Source organism: Selaginella moellendorffii, unplaced genomic scaffold (genome assembly GCF_000143415.4).
Source record: "Selaginella moellendorffii unplaced genomic scaffold, v1.0 SELMOscaffold_42, whole genome shotgun sequence".
In the NCBI taxonomy this organism is placed as follows: domain Eukaryota; kingdom Viridiplantae; phylum Streptophyta; class Lycopodiopsida; order Selaginellales; family Selaginellaceae; genus Selaginella; species Selaginella moellendorffii.
Genome location: NW_003314303.1, coordinates 220,955 through 239,239, shown reverse-complemented (window position 1 = coordinate 239,239; position 18,285 = coordinate 220,955). Strand labels below are relative to the sequence as shown.

General features: G+C 49.2%; 6 protein-coding genes across 8 annotated transcripts; 4 read left to right on the top strand and 2 right to left on the bottom strand.

The window, feature by feature from the left end:
• Positions 1–96: 96 nt before the first annotated feature.
• Positions 97–2,332, bottom strand: LOC9635851 (succinate--CoA ligase [ADP-forming] subunit beta, mitochondrial). Its single transcript, XM_002979607.2, has 12 exons — positions 2,052–2,332; positions 1,872–1,982; positions 1,694–1,805; positions 1,583–1,647; positions 1,461–1,538; positions 1,331–1,405; positions 1,125–1,277; positions 936–1,070; positions 720–884; positions 541–663; positions 391–462; positions 97–330 (listed from the first exon to the last, which is right to left on the bottom strand). Exons 1-12 carry the CDS (start codon positions 2,268–2,270, stop codon positions 256–258), a joined length of 1,383 nt encoding a protein of 460 aa, XP_002979653.2. The 5' UTR covers positions 2,271–2,332; the 3' UTR covers positions 97–255.
• On the top strand, positions 2,321–3,932 carry LOC9635850 (uncharacterized protein At5g39570). 2 transcript variants are annotated; one of them, XM_024684764.1, is made up of 2 exons: positions 2,321–3,305; positions 3,402–3,932. In XM_024684764.1, exons 1-2 carry the CDS (start codon positions 2,366–2,368, stop codon positions 3,881–3,883), a joined length of 1,422 nt encoding a protein of 473 aa, XP_024540532.1. In that variant the 5' UTR covers positions 2,321–2,365; the 3' UTR covers positions 3,884–3,932. The 2 variants fall into 2 exon arrangements, with proteins under 2 accessions (XP_024540532.1, XP_024540531.1); XM_024684763.1 differs by having other exon boundaries at positions 2,322–3,932.
• Positions 3,902–9,857, bottom strand: LOC112349724. The gene is made up of 5 exons (XM_024684675.1): positions 7,795–9,857; positions 7,379–7,618; positions 6,899–6,978; positions 6,269–6,465; positions 3,902–6,038 (listed from the first exon to the last, which is right to left on the bottom strand). Exons 1-5 carry the CDS (start codon positions 9,606–9,608, stop codon positions 3,951–3,953), a joined length of 4,419 nt encoding a protein of 1,472 aa, XP_024540443.1. The 5' UTR covers positions 9,609–9,857; the 3' UTR covers positions 3,902–3,950.
• Positions 5,946–7,813, top strand: LOC9635849 (probable solanesyl-diphosphate synthase 3, chloroplastic). 2 transcript variants are annotated; one of them, XM_024684767.1, is made up of 7 exons: positions 5,946–6,090; positions 6,173–6,378; positions 6,457–6,599; positions 6,656–6,783; positions 6,845–6,948; positions 6,993–7,120; positions 7,184–7,813. In XM_024684767.1, the coding sequence occupies exons 1-7, from the start codon at positions 5,960–5,962 to the stop codon at positions 7,730–7,732; spliced, it is 1,389 nt and encodes a 462-aa protein (XP_024540535.1). In that variant the 5' UTR covers positions 5,946–5,959; the 3' UTR covers positions 7,733–7,813. The 2 variants fall into 2 exon arrangements, with proteins under 2 accessions (XP_024540535.1, XP_024540534.1); XM_024684766.1 differs by having other exon boundaries at positions 6,149–6,378.
• Positions 9,745–11,717, top strand: LOC9635848 (glucan endo-1,3-beta-glucosidase 5). Its single transcript, XM_002979715.2, has 3 exons — positions 9,745–10,292; positions 10,496–11,044; positions 11,132–11,717. Exons 1-3 carry the CDS (start codon positions 9,745–9,747, stop codon positions 11,715–11,717), a joined length of 1,683 nt encoding a protein of 560 aa, XP_002979761.2.
• A 295-nt stretch (positions 11,718–12,012) lies between these two features.
• Positions 12,013–13,541, top strand: LOC9635180 (glucan endo-1,3-beta-glucosidase 6). The gene is made up of 2 exons (XM_024684674.1): positions 12,013–12,335; positions 12,432–13,541. Exons 1-2 carry the CDS (start codon positions 12,013–12,015, stop codon positions 13,483–13,485), a joined length of 1,377 nt encoding a protein of 458 aa, XP_024540442.1. The 3' UTR covers positions 13,486–13,541.
• The last annotated feature ends 4,744 nt before the right edge of the window (positions 13,542–18,285 follow it).

Below are 18,285 nucleotides of genomic sequence, written 5' to 3'. Positions count from 1 at the left end.
ATTTAGGAATCACGAGAAACGTTCACATTCCTTTCCTTTAATTCGCTCCATCTCATAAAAATCCGCTATGACCCATCAAACTTTACATGCTGGTAGTAACGGATAAATTTCTTGCCAGCAAGGTCTATTGCCTTGAAACTTTGGTAAGATCCTATGATCAAGCCATCAGTTACCACAAAAATAAAAACCTTACATGGTTTGCTTGCCGAATTATTGTCGTCCAAAAATCTTTGCGGTGGAAGGATTGACCTCCTTTTAAGCCAGCGCGGCCACAGCCTTCTCTGCGGCATCGTCCAAGTCGTCCGCAGCGATCAAGTTCATCTTACTCTCCTGCAAACAAAGAATGAACCTCCCTCCAAACTATAAACAAGGGAGTTGTATATAGCTTACCTTTAGTATTCTCTTTCCTAGATCAACATTTGTGCCTTCCAATCGAACGATCAGTGGGACTTTGAGTGACACCTACAAGGACCAGAGCAGAGAGTTCTTTTTACTTCATCCACATGCATCCACATGTCCAAGAGGAAGAGAAAGACGCACCGTCTTGGCAGCGTTGACAATACCACTCGCGATCACGTTACACTTCATGATTCCACCGAAGATGTTCACCAGAATGGCCTTCACCTTCTTGTCAGACGTGAGGATTTTGAAGGCTTCAATGACCTGGAAAGAAGTAGCAAACGGAGTCTAGACGAGAGAGAAAAAGTGGTATAAGGTACCTGGTTTTCTGAAGCGTTTCCGCCAACGTCAAGGAAGTTGGCTGGTGATCCTCCGTGCAGTTTGATGATATCCATGGTTGCCATCGCGAGTCCTGCTCCATTCACCATGCAGCCAATCTCGCCATCCAATCCAATGTAGTTCAAATCGGCGGCAGCAGCAGCGACCTGTTTTTCGAACAGGCATTAAAACGTGAAACTATGAACAAGGTCTCAAACCTCTCGAGCATCTTCTTGAGATTGATCACGAAGTGCGAATATCTCCTGTTGACGGAAGCTCGCATTGTCATCGAAGTTGAGCTTCGCATCGGCAGCGACGAGCTTTCCATCCGCAGTCTCTGCCAGTGGATTGATCTGCATAATTGGCACTTGGTTAGATGGCTATAGCCTAGGGGCAAAGTTTCTCACCTCCACAAGCGTGCAGTCGGATTTGCAGAAAAGATCATACAGGTGCTTTACTTGCTGCATCGAGTCGTTTTTATCTGCGCACTTCAAGTTCAGTCCGTTTACAACCTTCTCTGCATCGGCATCGGTGATGCCTTTGTGGATGTTGATAGGGACCTGGCATTAGAATTAGTACATTCTTCTAAATTTGAAGAGAGGAAAATAAAAACCTTGATGATCATGTCCGGGTATTTCTCAGCCAAATCTTCTATGCTTGTTCCACCCTTGCTGCAGGCAATAATAACCTGGTATAAAAACAGCATGTAAATCAGAGGAGAAAAAAAAATTGGGTGAGCTTACAGGCCCAGCGCTTGCTCTGTCTAGAGCAATGGCGAAGTACATTTCATTGACAAGCTGCAGCTTCTCGCATATGAAAACCTGAGGAAGGGTTCAATGAGTGGGTTTCTGTAACCAACCATTACCTTGTTCACTGGCTTTCCCTCCGGTCCCGTTTGCTTGGTCACAAGTATCTGACCAAGCATTTTTCCTGGAAAGATGTGCTTAAGCAAAGGTCTCTTAAGGAAATCGCAAACCTGCAATGTCCTCGACTTTGTCTCGTTTGACGATGTGAACTCCTCCTTTCAAACCATTCTTGAAAGTTCCCAAACCACGACCACCAGCCAAAATTTGACTCTTGACAACAAGCTGAAAAAGAAAAAAAGAAGAAGAAGAAAACATGAAAACGTTCGTCTTCCTCTCTGGAAACCATACCTCTTCATTGTCAGGGAACTCCTTTTCCAACACGGTTGAGATCTCTTTCCTGGACGAAACAACCGCCCCTTTTGGAACATTCACACCATACTTGCTCATAAGATCGGCGCCCTGGACGATCAACACGGCAATGGGACTCACTCAATCGATCGATCGGATGCTACTGAGCTAAGGAAATACCTGATACTCGTGGATGTTGAGATGCCGCAACTGCTGCTCCCAGGGACCGCTTTTCGGCGCGGCGATGGCCTTGTGCAGTGGATAGAAGGAAGAAATCCGCGATCTGGCCACGACATTCGCGACGCGCCTCGCCATCGCGCTCGCCATTGCCGCAGCTCGATAACCTAATTCAAACCCTGCAATTTCTATTAAACACACCGACGTGGCAAGCCAACGCATCGCTTGCGTGGCAATGACGTGGCACACTCTTGTAAAACGATTCGAACCCCTGACGGATTGGAAGAACACATTTTCTCTGTTGACGTGTAGAGATCATGGCTCGAGGATGGGGACGAGGGGGCGATCGCGGCGAGGATGCTGAGGATCACGACGAATTCGATCCAGAGCCCTACGTCGGGGGCTACGACATTGGATCTGTGTATGGCGCCATCAAGGAAGCGAGTGAAGAGTGGAGCTACCCTCGCAGTGGCGATCCGGGTGAGTATGGCGATGAGGATTTCGAGGTGGATGTGGGGAGAGCCACGGATTATGGCACTGCCAAGCCTTCTTACTACGGCCATGGCCAGGGGAAGAGTAGCTATGGCGGGCATTCATCTGGGTATGATGGATCTGGCTATGGCGGAGGGAGTGAGTATGGATCTGGGAATGTAGGCTATGGTGGTGGGCAGGGCGAGAGTGAAGGCTACGGTGGTGGCAATTACGGTGCCGAGGAGAGCGGAGGCTACGGGTATGGTGGTGGTCGGAAGAAATACGGTGAGGAACAGGAGAGCCAGGGTTATGGCGGTGGCTATGGAGGTGGTGGTGGCGAGGAGGGGACCGAGGGCTACGGAGGAAGAAAGAAGTATGGCGGCGATGAGGAGGAGAGCGAGGGCTATGGAGGACGAAACAAGTATGGTGGAGACGATGAAGCGAGCGAAGGTTATGGAGGACGAAAGAAGTATGTTGGAGAGGAGGAAGAGAGCGAAGGCTATGGAGGACGGAAGAAGTATGGTGGCGACGTTGAAGAGACCGAAGGCTATGGAGGGCGAAAGAAGTATGGTGGGGACGATGAAGAGACCGAAGGCTATGGAGGGCGAAAGAAGTATGGTGGGGACGATGAAGAGACCGAAGGCTATGGAGGGCGAAAGAAGTATGGTGGCGAGGAGGAAGAGACCGAAGGTTATGGAGGGCGCAAGAAGTATGGTGGCGACGTTGAAGAGACCGAAGGCTATGGAGGGCGAAAGAAGTATGGTGGGGACGTTGAAGAGACCGAAGGCTATGGAGGGCGAAAGAAGTATGGTGGCGACGGTGAAGAGACCGAAGGCTATGGAGGGCGAAAGAAGTATGGTGGCGAGGAGGAAGAGAGCGAAGGCTATGGAGGGCGAAAGAAGTATGGTGGCGACGTTGAAGAGAGCGAAGGCTATGGAGGGCGAAAGAAGTATGGTGGTGACGAGGAAGTGACTGAAGGCTATGGAGGGCGAAAGAAGTATGGAGAAGACGTTGGAGTGACCGAAGGCTATGGAGGGCGAAAGAAGTATGGTGATGACGTTGAAGAGAGCGAAGGCTATGGAGGAGGAAAGAAGTACGGTGGAGATGAAGAGAGCGAAGGCTATGGAGGACGAAAGAAGTATGGTGGCGACGAGGAAGGCGAAGGCTATGGCGGTGGAGGATATGGCAGTGGTCGAAAGAAATACGGGGAAGAAGAGAGTGAAGAAGGCTATGGAGGCCGGAAGAAGTACGAAGAAGGCGATGGCGAAGGCTATGGCGGCTATGGAGGCCGGAAGAAGTACGGGGAAGACAAGAGCGAAGGCTACACTGGCTATGGCGGCCGGAGGAACTATGGCGAGGACTAAAGCTATGGTGTGCTAGTAAGAATAATGTTACTCTGTTTCTTGTGTGGTTTTTAAATGTCTCTTGGCGCTAAATGTCTAGGGCAAAGCTATCCGTACTTTGCGGGAGAGCGACTCTTCTCCTCCTCCGCGCGCCCAGCCCCAATTGCTGCTCCCTCATCATCCGGCGCACCATCTCGGCGTCCTGGATCCTCCCAGCGCCGAGGTAGGCGTTGCAAATCAGCGCGTAGGGCACATCGATCGCCCCAAATCGCGACTCAAGAACACGATCCGCGGCGCGCGCCCCCCTGTGCGCATCGCCGTGCGTCCGGCACGCCGCGAGCAAGCTCGTCCACGGCACCACATTGGGCACGAATGGCATGCTCGCGATCAGATCCTCGGCCTCCTGGAGCCGCCCCGCGCGCCCGATCACATCCACCATGCAGTAGAAGTGCTCCACGCTCGCGGCCATCCCCCGATCGTCGCCCAGGAGGACGAAGTAGCTCCAGCCCTCGGCCAGCAATCCCTCGTGCCCGCAAGCGCTCAGCACGCTCAGGATCGTGATCTCGTCCGCCGCCACGCCCTCGAGATCCATCGCCCGGAAGAACCCTAGCGCCGCCCTGCCGTGCCCGTTCTGGGCATTCGCCGCCACCATCGCCGTCCACGAGACCGTGTCGTGGTTGGGGATCCGCGAGAAGAGCTTCGTGGCGGGGATTAGAGCTCCTTCTTGCGCCATCGCGGATATCAGCACCGTGTAGGGCAGTGGGCTCGCGCAGGGGACCTGGTTGAGCATCGCGAGCGCTTCCTCGATTTGCCCATCTTGGGCATACGCCGCGATCATCGTGTTCCAGGCCACGGAATCCATCGCCGGCATCGCGTCTAGAATCGATCGCGCGTCGTCGATGTAGCCGTTCTGCGCGTAGGCTTGGATCATCGCGCTCCAAGAGACTTGGTTCCGGGCGGGCATTTGATCGAAGAGGCTGCGCGCCTCGTCAATCGATCCCGCGGCACCGAGCCCCGAGATCATGGCGGTGATGGAGACGATGTTTTGCTCCGGGAGCTGGGCGAATAGCACTGCTGCCTCGCGCGCTAGCCCGGCCTGTGCCAGCGCCGTGATCATCACCGTCCAGGAGACGACATTCCACTCGGGCATCCCCGCGAATGTGATCTTGGCGGCGGCGAGATCGCTCTCCTCCGCCGCTAGCATCGCCGTCCAGGAGATGATGTTCCTCTGCGGCATCGCACGGAAGAGCCGCCGCGACTCTCCAAGATGCCCGTGAAGGGCATTTGCTTGGATCATCGTGTTCCAGGACGCCACATCTGTTTCGGGCATTTGATTGAACAGCCGGCGCGCTAGCGGCAACCGATCGTCCTCCGCGAGTGATTTCATCATCGCGTTACACACCGTGACATCGCGATCGGGCATCTGGGAGAAGAGTTCTTGCGCGGAGGCGTGATGCCCGCGCTGGGCATATGCGTGTATGAGGATCGTGCAGCACACTACGTTGAGATCCGGCATTTGGAGGAGGATCGCGCGTGCTTGCTCGAGATCGTCTGCCAGCGCGTACGCGCGGATCATCGCCGCGGAGGCCACTGGATCCGGCAGTGGGTTTTGCTCGAAGATCTTCCTCGCCTCGCGCAAATCCCCGTTGTGGGCATATGCCGCGAGCATGATGTTCCAGGAGAATTTGTTGGGGGACTCGAGGGAATCGAACACCTCCCGCGCGAGCGCGACGCTGCCACACTTCCCATACATCTCGATGAGGAGATTGCGGAGGAAGAGATTCTTGGCGTGATCGCTGCGCGAGATCTGCGAGTGCGCGAATTTGCCCTCGGCGAGGTTCCTGGATTCGCCGCAGGATTTGAGCAGCCGGGCGAAGAATTTGATCTCGTCTTGCTTGGCGCTGGCCGCCGTCGCGATCATTGAGTCATCGCAAGAAACTCTCTCACGATCACCATCGATAGTTTTCTTCTTCGTGGAGGCGTCTAAGGAAGGGACAATGGAGGGAATGATCCTGTCACACACGTGGCACGATTCTAGAGCTTGCGAGCGTGGCCACGTACAGTCCATAAGCGCAATGGCGGCAAGGTTTCGGCCATATGGCCCATGTGTTCCTCGCGAGGATAAAGCCCTTAAATATTTTCTGTGAGGTGGAGCAATGGCGCCATATTGCGCTTTCTAGGGAGGAAATCCGGCGAATTCGCGAGCTCCGAGCAACGCAATCCGGCAGGTAAATGCGATCGTCTCCTCCTGAATCGAAATCTTTGGTGTGATTCCATCGTCTACAGATTGTGTCATTCCATCCATTCCAGGTGTGGCGCAATGACGAGCACGGCATTCTGTGCCAGAGGATCCGATGCCGGCCTAGGTTATCAGCAGCGCAGGGCAATCGACCATAGGAGAAGTGCCAAATGCTGGAGCAGGAGAAGAGTAGTCGCCGAAGGAGCCACGATTTCTTTCACGGCTGATAGCGGGAGTCCCACGAGCTTGAGCGTGAACACCTCCTCTCCAATACCAGGTGAAAATTCTTTACGCTCTTTTCTTTTTCTTTCTTTCTTTGCTCTTCCCAGTGTTAATTTGAGCTTCCGGTAGATAGCTGGAGATGCTACCAATTCCAGATTTCTCAATGGCGTGGCTTCTTACGTCCAGCGACGCGAGCGACGCGAGAAGCTCAGCTTGAATGAGATTATCGAGCCCGTGAGCAGTGATCTTGATGCGCTCAACCAAAACTTACAATCTGTAAGTTTGTTCGTCCTTTGAGCTTGCAGAAATTTATGGTTTTTTTTTTTTTTCAGATCGTTGGTGTGCAGAATCCTCTTTTGATGTCAGCCGCGGAGCAGATCTTCGGTGCCGGTGGAAAGAGAATGCGTCCAGCGATCGTGTTCTTGGTGTCGAGAGCAACTATGCAGCTTGCTCGTCTCAAGTAACTTTTCCTGTTTTCTTCATCTCTCCACTGTACTAAGTCTTTGATATGTAAATGGCAGCACGATCCATCTACAGCACCGAAGACTAGCGGAAATTACAGAAATGATACACACAGCTAGCCTCATTCACGACGATGTCCTGGACGAGAGCGACGTCCGACGAGGTGAGAAATCGAATCTTTGACATTGACATACTGGCTATGCACAGGGAAAGAAACCGTCCATCAACTATACGGAACTAGAATTGCAGTGTTAGCTGGCGATTTTATGTTCGCGCAGTCGTCTTGGTACTTGGCAAATCTGGACAACCTCGAAGTTATCAAGTTGATTAGTCAGGTTTGTCTCACTCTTTCGCGAAGAAACCGTCCGTCCTCTTACTCGGACTCCTTTTGTATCTAGGTGATCAAAGACTTCGCTAGCGGAGAGATCCAACAAGCGTCGAGTCTGTTCGACTCCGACATCACGCTAGACAACTACTTGGACAAGAGCTACTACAAAACGGCCTCTCTCATCGCAGCCAGCACTCGCTCGGCCGCCATCTTCAGCGGTGCCGACCCGAGCGTCTGTGACAAGATGTTCGACTATGGGAAGTACCTGGGCTTGGCGTTCCAGATCGTGGACGACATCCTCGACTTCACGCAGTCGACGGCACAGCTCGGGAAGCCCGCCGGAAGCGATCTAGCGAAGGGGAACTTGACAGCCCCGGCACTGTTTGCCCTGGACAAGGAGCCGGAGCTGAGGAAGCTGATCGACTCCGAGTTCACGGACGAGGGATCGCTGGAGTCCGCAGTCCAGCTGGTGAAGAGAGGCGGAGGGATCGACAGGGCGATGGAGCTGGCCAAGCAAAAGGCCGAGCTCGCGATCCAGGCTCTCGAGTGCCTGCCAGTGGGAGCGGCCAGGAGCTCGCTGGAAAAGATGGTGGAGTATGTTCTTGAGAGGGTGTTTTGATCGTCCGGGGATACTGTAAGAATTATTTCCATTCATTATCGATGAGCTCTCGAGGAAATCAAAGATTGTTTGTGCTCAAAACGTAGAGTGCCGAGTCCCGTGGATCCGATCGAATCGCGTGCCTGGCAACGTCGATCACGCGCTCTTTCATGGCGCTCTTGCCACTCCCACTCCGGCAAGCATCCAGCAAGCTCGTCCAGTCGCGAGAATCGGGCAAGAACGGCATGTTTGTGATGAGCTCGCGCGCATCCTCCAGATGCCCAGCGCGGGCAATGATATCGATCATGATGCTATACTGCTGCTTCGTCCCGCGCAGCGCGAAATCCATCGCCATGGATCGGAAGTAGCGCAGCCCCGCGCTCAATCCGCCCGAGTGGCTGCAAGCAAAGAGCATATGGACGAAGCTCACCTCGTCGGGAGCGATCCCATCGCGGATAGAGCGCGCGAAGATCCGCCGCCCGCGAGCAATGGATCGCGAGTTTGAGCTGTGGAACAGCATCGCGAGCATGACGTTGGTGGACTCAAGGTTGCGCGAAGGCATGAGCGCGAAGATCCGGGTGGCGGCCGGGGTGTTCCCGGCCTGCGTGTAGGCAGCCAAGAGAGCGTTCCAGCAAACTACGTCCCTCTCGGGCATCAACGCGTGATCGAAGATACGCTTGGCCTCACCGACATGCCCGCTCTGGGCGTACAGCGTCAGCATCGTCGTCCAGGAGATCACATTTCGGTCCGGCATTGCATCGAAGAGCTCCCGCGCCGCCTCCAAATCCCGGTGGCACCGCCGCCGCTCCTCCTCCTCCTCGTCCTCGATTTCACTATCTTCTTCTTTGGAGGCAAAGGTGGTGGGATGGACTTCGGAGCCATCAGCTCCCACAGGCTTGATGTCGACTACCATTTTGCTGAGTGTGACGTCTCTCTGGCGCTTGCGATTGTATGCCGCTGCCGCTGCTTTTGCGTATGCCGATAGCATCGCATTCCACACCACGATGTCTCGCTCCGGCGCGCGATCAAACAGCTCCCTGGCCGGATCCAGATGCCCGGACTGGGCATACACAGAGACCATGACGTTCCAGCAGACGAGATCTCTGTATGGCATAGCGTCGAACACGCTTCTGGCCAGGTCGGTCTTGCCACTCGTCCCGTACATGATGAGAAGCCCGTTCCATGAAACTATATCCCGCGCTGGCATTTGGTCGAAGAGCTCTTTGGCCTCGCGACTATGCCCTGCTTGGGTATATGCGTTCATCATCGTGTTCCAGGAGATATAGTCTCTCTCCGGCATTGCATCGAAGAGTTTCTTGGCTTGCGCGACATGGTTGTTTCTGGAGTTTGCTGCCAGCATTGTGTTCCAAGTGATCAGGCCTCTCTCGGGCATCTGATCAAACACAACTTGGGCTTTTTCCATTTGCCCTTTTTGGGCATATGCCGCAAGGAGAGAGTTCCATGAAACTATGTCTCGTTCCGGAAATCTATCGAAGATGTCTTTGCATTCCTGGAGGTTTCCGGCGTGGACGTAGGCGCCCAGCATTGCGTTCCAGGAGACGCGATCGCGGTCGGGGATGGAGTCGAAGAGGAGCTTCGCTTGGGCGGTGTGATGCCCCGTCCGGGCATATGCCGAGAGCATGGCGTTCCAGGAGATGACGTCTTTGTCCCGGATGGCGGCGAAGATTTGCTCCGCGTGATCCAGGCTGCCGCAGCGGGCATAGCGCTGGAGCAGGAGATTTGAGAGGCCGGTGTTGCGATCGAGGAAGAGGCCGCCGTGGCGGAGGATGATCCGCTTGTGGATCGCTTGGAGATTGGCCAAGCTGCGGCAAGACTTGATCCAGGCGTCACACTCGAGTGTAAGTCTCTCGTTTCCAGCTGCCGCGACAACAGTCATTGGAGTGGAAGGAATCGTTCAAGGCTTGGATCGCGGAGCAAGCATAAGAGATTCAAGCTGGAAAATTTCCGGTCAAGCTACGCAATGGCCGGGGACCAAGAAATGCACGAACATGGAAGATTTCTCTCCATAGATCATGTCGAGATTGATGTTGGCTCTTCTTCTTCTTCTCCTTCTTTCTTGTGATGGTCATAGCTGTGTTAGCACTGTTGCTCAAACCGATGACTATGAGCCATTGCCACCACCACCACCGCAAGATCAACAGGCACTACCGCCGCCGCCACCCTCACAAGGCCAGGATCAAGAGCCACCTCCACCGCCACCACAAGATCAACAGCAGCCATTGCCGCCACCACCACAAGATCAAGAACAGCAACCACCATCACCGGCAGATCAGCGGCATCAGAGTGGAACGATCGGCGTGAATTGGGGAACCCAGATGTCACACCCGCTGTTCGCGCCGGACGTGGTTCGCGCGCTCGTCTCCAACAATGTGGGACGAGTGAAATTGTTCGAGGCGGATCCCCGGATCATGAGCGCTCTGGCGGGTTCACCGCTGGAGGTGATGCTGGGCATCCCAAACGACATGCTGGAGACGCTGGCCACCGACGCCGCCGCCGCGAGCAACTGGGTGCTCATGAACGTCACGCACTACTACCTCCGCAAGAAGAGGGTCAATATCAGGTAAGTGTGTGTTGACTATCACAGTTGACTGTTGAGAAGTGTGGACTAACGTTGACTAGAGAAGGAAATGGATGGAGTGTTGAGTGAAAGGTGTTGACTGAAGTCGACTAACGAACGAGTGGACTGAGAGTATAGTTGTGACCAACTTACTGAAAATTTACCAGAGTGGACTGATGACTGAAGGGTAAGCTTACTTGACCCAGGTATGTCGCTGTCGGAAACGAGCCCTTTCTCGCGGGCTACAACAAAAGTTTCGAGGGCGTGACCCTCCCAGCACTGAAGAACATCCAGGCGGCGCTCTCCAAGGCCAAGTTCGCCGACCAGATCAAAGCCATCGTGCCACTCAATGCCGATGTGTTGCAGCCCCGGGACCCCGGCAACCAAGATCCATCCACCGGAGTTTTCAGGAACGATATCAAGATGCTCATGGACGACATTGTGAAAGCTCTCGCCAGCACCGGAGCCCCCTTCACGATCAACCTCTATCCTTTCATCAGCCTGGCGCAGGATCCAAACTTCCCCAGTGAATATGCGTTCCTGGACGGGTGCTTCCAGGTCCAATACGGCCAGAGCACCTACACGAGCGTCTTTGATGCCACCTTCGACATGCTGGTCGCGGCTCTCACGGACTCGGGCTTCCCAAACATGGAGATCATCGTGGGCGAGGCCGGGTGGCCGACCGATGGTTTCCCGAGCGCGACACCTTCCAACGCGAGGAGATTCAACCAGGCTCTGGTCAGTCGAATCATCTCGTGAGTATCTCATGCCAACTTCCAGATGCATACCAGTTTAGTTCGATCTTGCGAGTGTTTTAAGTTCTTCCACCTCTGGATCCACAGGCCCTCTCCACCAGGTACCCCAATGCGGCCAGGAACTGTACTCCACGCCTATATCTTCAGCCTCTTCGACGAGGACCTCAAGAGCATCGCCCCGGGTAACTTCGAGCGTCACTGGGGTCTCTTCACGTACGATGGTCAGCCCAAGTACCTCCTCAACACGAGCGGAAGCTCGTCAGTGCTCGAGAAAGTCGGTGGCGTTGACTACTACCCGGCACTGTGGTGCGTCTTGAAACCCGGCATAGCAGTCCCGCAAGGCCAGATTGATTTCGCTTGCTCGGCAGCCGACTGCACGCCGCTCGTCCCGGATGGCGGCTCTTGCTACTCGACGCTCTCTCCCGAGCAGGCCGCTTCGTACGCGTTCAACAGCTACTTCCAGCTCAAGGACCAAGTTCCCAGCAGCTGTGACTTCCAAGGAAACGGGATCATCACCGGTGTCGATCCCAGCACGCCGAACTGCCGATTCATCCGGCAGATCAAGCTGAAAGTCGTCGCATCGCACTCTTCACGAGCTACTTTAGAGCGTCCTCGAGCGTTTGCCATGATGGTGTTCGCCATCGTTCTCGCTGTAGTGATAAGAGAAATTTAAGCAAACGAAAGAGTTTGTGTTCCCAAAAGCTTATCTCTGGTCCTAGCAGTTTGTTCTTCTGGTTAGAAAAAAGAGTTTCATTCGTGATTTCCGTCGTGATGTGAATTGCGAACGTTTACCTCTGGTAAGATCCATGGTTGCATTGATCTCTACGAAGCCCGGGATCAAGGTAGAGGTAAAACCAAAGTCAAGCAAGGAGTTGAGTAGCAGTGCGTTTTAAGGATGACAGCCGCTACTCTTCGGACCGAGGTGGGAGAGATAGGACGTTTGGAGATGGTCGATTCTGCTCGTAGTGATGTTGGTCCGGCTGGACTTCTCGACAACGCTGTCGCTACTGCTGCTGCTGCTGCTAGTTGGATCAAGTCGAGCTCAGGTTGGTGTCAACTGGGGAACGCAGGTATCTCACCCCCTCCACGCGCCGAGCGTTGTCAAAATGCTCCAGAAGAACAGCTTCACGAGAGTGAAGATGTTTGACACGGACGCCTCCGTCCTCCACGCACTGGCAGGCTCCAACATCGAAGTCATGGTTGGAATTCCCAACACCATGCTGGAGACGCTGTCCTCGAGCATGCACGCTGCTCGCAACTGGGTGGAGAGCAACGTAACTTGGTACCTCAAGTACCCCAAGAGACGAGTAGACATCAGGTGATATCTTTTGTTTCTTTTTGTCTTCCTGTTTGTGATCGTTTGTTGATCTGAGAGGTTGTCAAACAGATACGTCGCTGTTGGCGAGGAACCACTACACGATGTGAGACTCGACGCTGTTATTGGAGCAGTGAAGAACATCCGGGCTGCGCTCGACAAGCAGACAAGAACCAGAGATATCAAAACCACCATTCCCTTCAGCGCTGGCATCGTTACCTCGAACTCCTTCACACCCTCCACTGGAAATTTCATCCGCCCCGACGAGATGAAGACCATCTTGGAGCTTCTCTCCGACTCAAAGTCGCCTTTCACCGTCAACATCCACCCCTTCATCAGCTCGGTGAACGATCCATCCTTTCCCCTCGATTTTGCCTTCTTCGATGGCGATTTCCCATTTCAACAGGACCAAGGCAACAACTACACCAACGCCTTCGACGCCATCTTCGACACTGTGGTGTCGGCTCTGAAACAAGCCGGCTTCCCGGACATGCCAATCATCGTCGGAGGAACCGGATGGCCGACCGACTGCAACCTTCAGGCGAATCCGCAAAACGCTAAGCGATTCAACCAAGGCCTGGTGAAGCGGATTGAAAGCTCCAGAGGTACCCCGCTGAGGCCCGGCAAACTCCACGCATATATCTTCAGCCTGGTGGATGAAGACCGCAAGAAACCAGGCTACGAGCGGCACTGGGGGATCTTCCAGTACGATGGAACTCGCAAGTATGACCTTACGCTGTTGGGTGCCAGAGAGCTGGAGAACGTCCCAGACGTCGAGTACATGCCTGCGAGGTGGTGCGTCTCAAACGACGCCACGGACGGGCTGGAGCAGAGGATCAATGCCACTTGCCAGCAAGTAGACTGCAGTCCTCTCCTCGAAGGTGGCTCTTGCAACTTTCTCACCGTGAGCGAGCGAGCGAGCTATGCTTTCAACAGCAACTATCAGCTCAATGACCAGGCCACCAGCAGCTGTGATCCCGAGTTTGGCAGAGTCGTAAGGGATGATCCGAGCCACGGGAACTGTCGATTCATGCGGCAGATCGTTGTCAATAGCGCTGAGAGGGAGAGGCTTTGTAGAAATGTGTTGGCGTTCGTGTGGTTGACGTTGTCGATGCTTTTCATCTGACCACCGCGCTCGTATAGATTGTCTAGCTGAATCTTACCTCTTCCATGCTTTGTCTATGGAGCACGTTTCCGCTTGGATCCAACCATGAAGCAGAAGCCAAGCACCTCCATTCCGACATAGCCAACAAGCAAGTGCTGGATTAGTCGCGGACATCTCGAACAGGGCTGCTCAACACGAATGGCCCTAAATGCTTTAAAAATAAACAACTTCACGTTTATAAGTTTTATTACACAAACTTTATATTTATTGATTGTATTTTTACTTGGATTCTGGGATATTATTGTTATTCATATAGATTAATTTTGTTTATATAGTTTATAAAATATTTCTAGTATATTCTAGTTTTTTTAAGATATACCTAGAAAATACTTAAATAATCTGGGATATTCTACCTTTAACAGTTAATACTTCCTAGTATATTCTTTTTTATTCTAGCAATAAGATTATTCTTGCATTTATAAATTAAAAACATGTTTATAATTATAAACTTCCATAGATTAGTAAATAAAATACTATATAGGAATAGCAATACTATTCAACACCCAAAAAATTATTAGTACATTAAAATATAGCTATATATTGTAATCAAAACATGATTGGGAGTATTTTTCTTTTATTCTACATAATATTATAATTGACAGAATCATGTTTTGATTGCTATAGTTGCAATCAAAATATGATTGTATTTTATAATATTGATATAGGGCATGCTATGTTGTAGCAATTCTAAAACAGGTGTAAGCCTGTGCAATACATAAGAAGATGTCCCATATCCTAAAGAACCCCCCTTGAATTAACTTGACTCCCAACTCATAACTTGCTCAATAACCATTTCCCCCCTTGAACTCTCCCTCTATCCACCCTATAAATACATAGATTTATCAGCAATTTAACAACATATCTTCCTTCCATGTTGGGTTCCTTTATCATGCAATGTGGCAACTACAAACTTACCTATAAAAGATATGGGCCACTAAAGCTGAAGTAGTTCTCCTTTTGTTGAAATTGAGGCATTTCCATATGCCTTATGTCTACTCCTCTCCTCTACTATGACTGTGTGATTTCGCCTCTCATTCCTTGACAACCTCATTTGTTGTGTTGGGGAGATTATCTAGCCTAGCTCATTTGTTGGGAATATTACCTATTAAACTTTCTTTGGGAAGCCACTACTTAAGTGTTTATCATAATGCAGAAGTCCAAATTTAAGAAGGGCAAATTAATGTAGCAACTTGATATATGAATAAGAATCTTGCCTCATTGAGTCAAAATTCAAGAATATTGTATGCAACTCTTTGCAGGCATTTCCAACAATTAAGAAGAATGCATATAAAGATTAATGTGTGAGTTAGCAAAGGAAAACAGTTCAAGGCCAAGACCACATGCTAGATGCAAGGTTGAATCAATAATATGTGAAGACTAAGAACAAATCTTTGAGTAGTTGATTAATAAGTTTTTTATATGTCATTCTCACCATATTCCATCATCTATGCACAATTCAAGCTTTAATCCAAGTGTGGGAGTGCTTAATAGTAGAGCTTATTATTTATTGATTAAATAAAAACTTATAAATGATTATAATACGATAATAATAAATAGTTCCTTTCTTTCTGGTAATAAACTTAACACTTAACCCTAAATCTTCTAAAACTTTTAACTGATTAAAAAAAATATTGCACTTTTATTTCTAAGTTCTTTATCTTTATATTTAAACCCTTATTGATAGTTTGTTAAGTCATTCTTTTTTATTGTTTACACTTTTGTATACATGCAATTCTCTACTTTCATTTCAATTTTTTAGAGGAAATAAATATATATAACTTTATAAGACCAATACATGATTTAAGCTTCAATTAAATGAAATTAATTCTATTACATATAAATGACAAAATAAAGTAGAATATTCTAGAAAGTGTTCAGGAAATTTGTAATTTATACTTATTAATTATAAATACAAGATTAATAAAAATAATAATAACAGTTATATGGTAGAATATCCCAAAATATCCAAACATATTTTAGGTATATCTTATAGGTTTGCTTAAGCAACCAAAGGCTAGTAATTTATTTTAAAAAATCTTAAATATTAATAATTTTATTGACATTGGCAACACCACTACTATGATTTGCAATATAACATCATATATTCTTCTTAAAGCATGACTCTATTTTTGTCTTTTAGAAATTTGAATCTTCTTGTTAAACTTTTCTTTAATATGTTGTTTATATTTCAAGCAAAGTAAAAAACTTTTAAAAAATTCAGAATTTCACAGGAAGTTCCTAAAATAGGCACTCTAATATTATATTTTCAAATTTCTATTTAACTTAATAATCATTATTATGAATTTAATATATAGTTGGGCAAATTATCTAACTCACTTCTCTATGGTAATAATGATTATTCTATCAAATTTATTTTGCCAATTAATTTATTATTTAATTTCAATTGTTATGGTTTAATACCAAGATTTAGCCCCAAACAGGTTGATTTCACAATAACAAGGTTAAATGCTATTAGAAGGGAGTTTTGTTTCCAAGGCTATTTGTTTGTGGATATATAAATAGTAATTAACAGAATTATGATGGAAGAAATTTAATGAAATTACAGATATTAACATAAAACTAAATTATAACAAAAAAACTAGTAAATCTATAGAAATAATTTTTACCGTTTTAAGGAAATATAAATTACTTGACTATCGAGATTCCTAGATACTAGTAGATTTAGATGTACAATTTTAATTATAAAGCATTAAGCAGCAGTAATGCTGATTTGTGCTGGGATCTCGTAATCCAGTGCTGAAGCTCCACCTGGAAGCCAGATAGCCTGCTTGAGTAGACCCCAGCAACACGCAATTGATAGTCACCTCATTCATGCCATGATTCTCTTCCAGCTTCATCTCTGCCGCTTGGGATCCTCACTGATTGATCGAGTTCATTGCTAGAACTGTGTTCCAAGCGGCAATGCCCCTCTTGGGCATTGTGTCGTGCAAACACTCGGCTCTTCCAAATTGCCCTCTCCCCGCAACTGCGGCGAGGAGCGCTGACCACGACGCAGAGTCTCTGACCGGCATTGACGAGAAGGTCTAGTCAACAAGGTCAAACTCTCTGTTGTGGAGATACGTCGCAAGCATTGCGTTTTACGAGATGAGAGTCCACCCCGGCATGGAGTCAAACAGAATCTCCGACTCGCGGCCATGCCTGTGCCGGGCATATGCCGACACCAAGGCGGTCAACACGACAACCTCATAATGGGGGTCCGGTCAAGCACGGCAAGAACCTCGTAAATGGTCGGAGTACGCCATCACCATGTTGCTCCACGTCGTACAAAGGAGATTCTCGGCATCTTCCAGATTTTTTCTCTGGTTATATGCCTTGAGCATTGTGTTCAAGGACACTTGATTCCTTTCGGGCATCGTATTGAAGATTTCTTTCGTCTGTGGAAGATCCGAGCAAGATCCCAGCATTTCAGTCGATGAGATGAGGTTCCTCTCAGGCATTGATGCAAAGATGCTTGCAACCAGACGCAGACATTTAGTTAACATCTAGACGATCCCAGTTTAGGTGGGAACCCGCCTCCACTCTGGTGTCCTCGATTTTCACCACTGCTAGGAGCCTTATAGTGCGCAAACCATCACTCTCAAACAATGGCCCATAATCCTGCTCACTCAAAAGGATTCCATCTCTCGCCTGGAATGCTCACATTTTTAAAAATAATTGGAAAGCTTTGTGGTTTACTTATGCAGGAAGAGGGAACGACCACTCATCGCAAGAATATTGCACATTATTCAAACCATAGCCCTTCGGAGTTACGGCTGGCAGCTCGCTCCCTCCTAAACGCTTGTGGTCACTATTTTGTGGATTTGCTGTCAATGAATTTTTATTTATTTTCTTGCAAATCAGTTGAGAAAATCGTACACTTCGTAACGAAGGTAGCATTGACCAGTTGTGGAACATGAAGCAGCTCCCAAAGCAAGAGGAGCAATCATTTGGATATCACGTCTTAAGGTATCAAGGCATGGGGAGCACCGAGGATATACAGGCGACTGAGAGCAGGAAGAAAAGCCACGAATTTCTCCAATCCTCGCGGTATGATTCCTTTCAGAATCTGTCACTATAGCATCAAAAGTTTGTGTTAGTTGTGCATCAAACACGCTGCCTGATCGAGCCTTTTCCTTGTTGTATCTTACTGCTCCTATTAATTCCGGATCTGGACAAACGGGAATTTGTGTAAGTGCCGTGGAAAGAAATAATAAGACCAGAAACACTATGATCGCACTATACATAGCTGAGAAGTTTTGCTTGCTTCTATTTTCTAAAATAATAATAATAATCTACTTGAGAGAAGTGGGGCATGCGACAGTTATTATATGCTGGCCGAGGCTAGGGTTTCTCCGCTCGCTCCCTCAATTCCAGCTGGCTTGGCTCTCATGGGGCTGCATAGATCCTGACACTTGACTGCTTGCAGTGAGATCCCACAGCTGTGAATGCTGCACAGGCATGGGCTAAGGAACGGATACAAACTTCAAGTCTCTCTTGTCTTTCAGTTGTCTTTATTATTGTTATTCTATAGAATATGGAAAGCAAACTATGAGTACAATTCAAGCATTGGAATAAAAATATGCAAAATATCTGGATTATTAATATCAATGCAATCAAGACTTCTTCAGATATGTATACTATGTTTCTCCTCTTATTATTTCTCTCTATGCACAAAGTGTTTGTCTAAACACAGAACTATTAGGAAGATTTAGATACAATAAATTTGAGAGCAGCTAACAAGAACTTTTGATGCAATTGCTA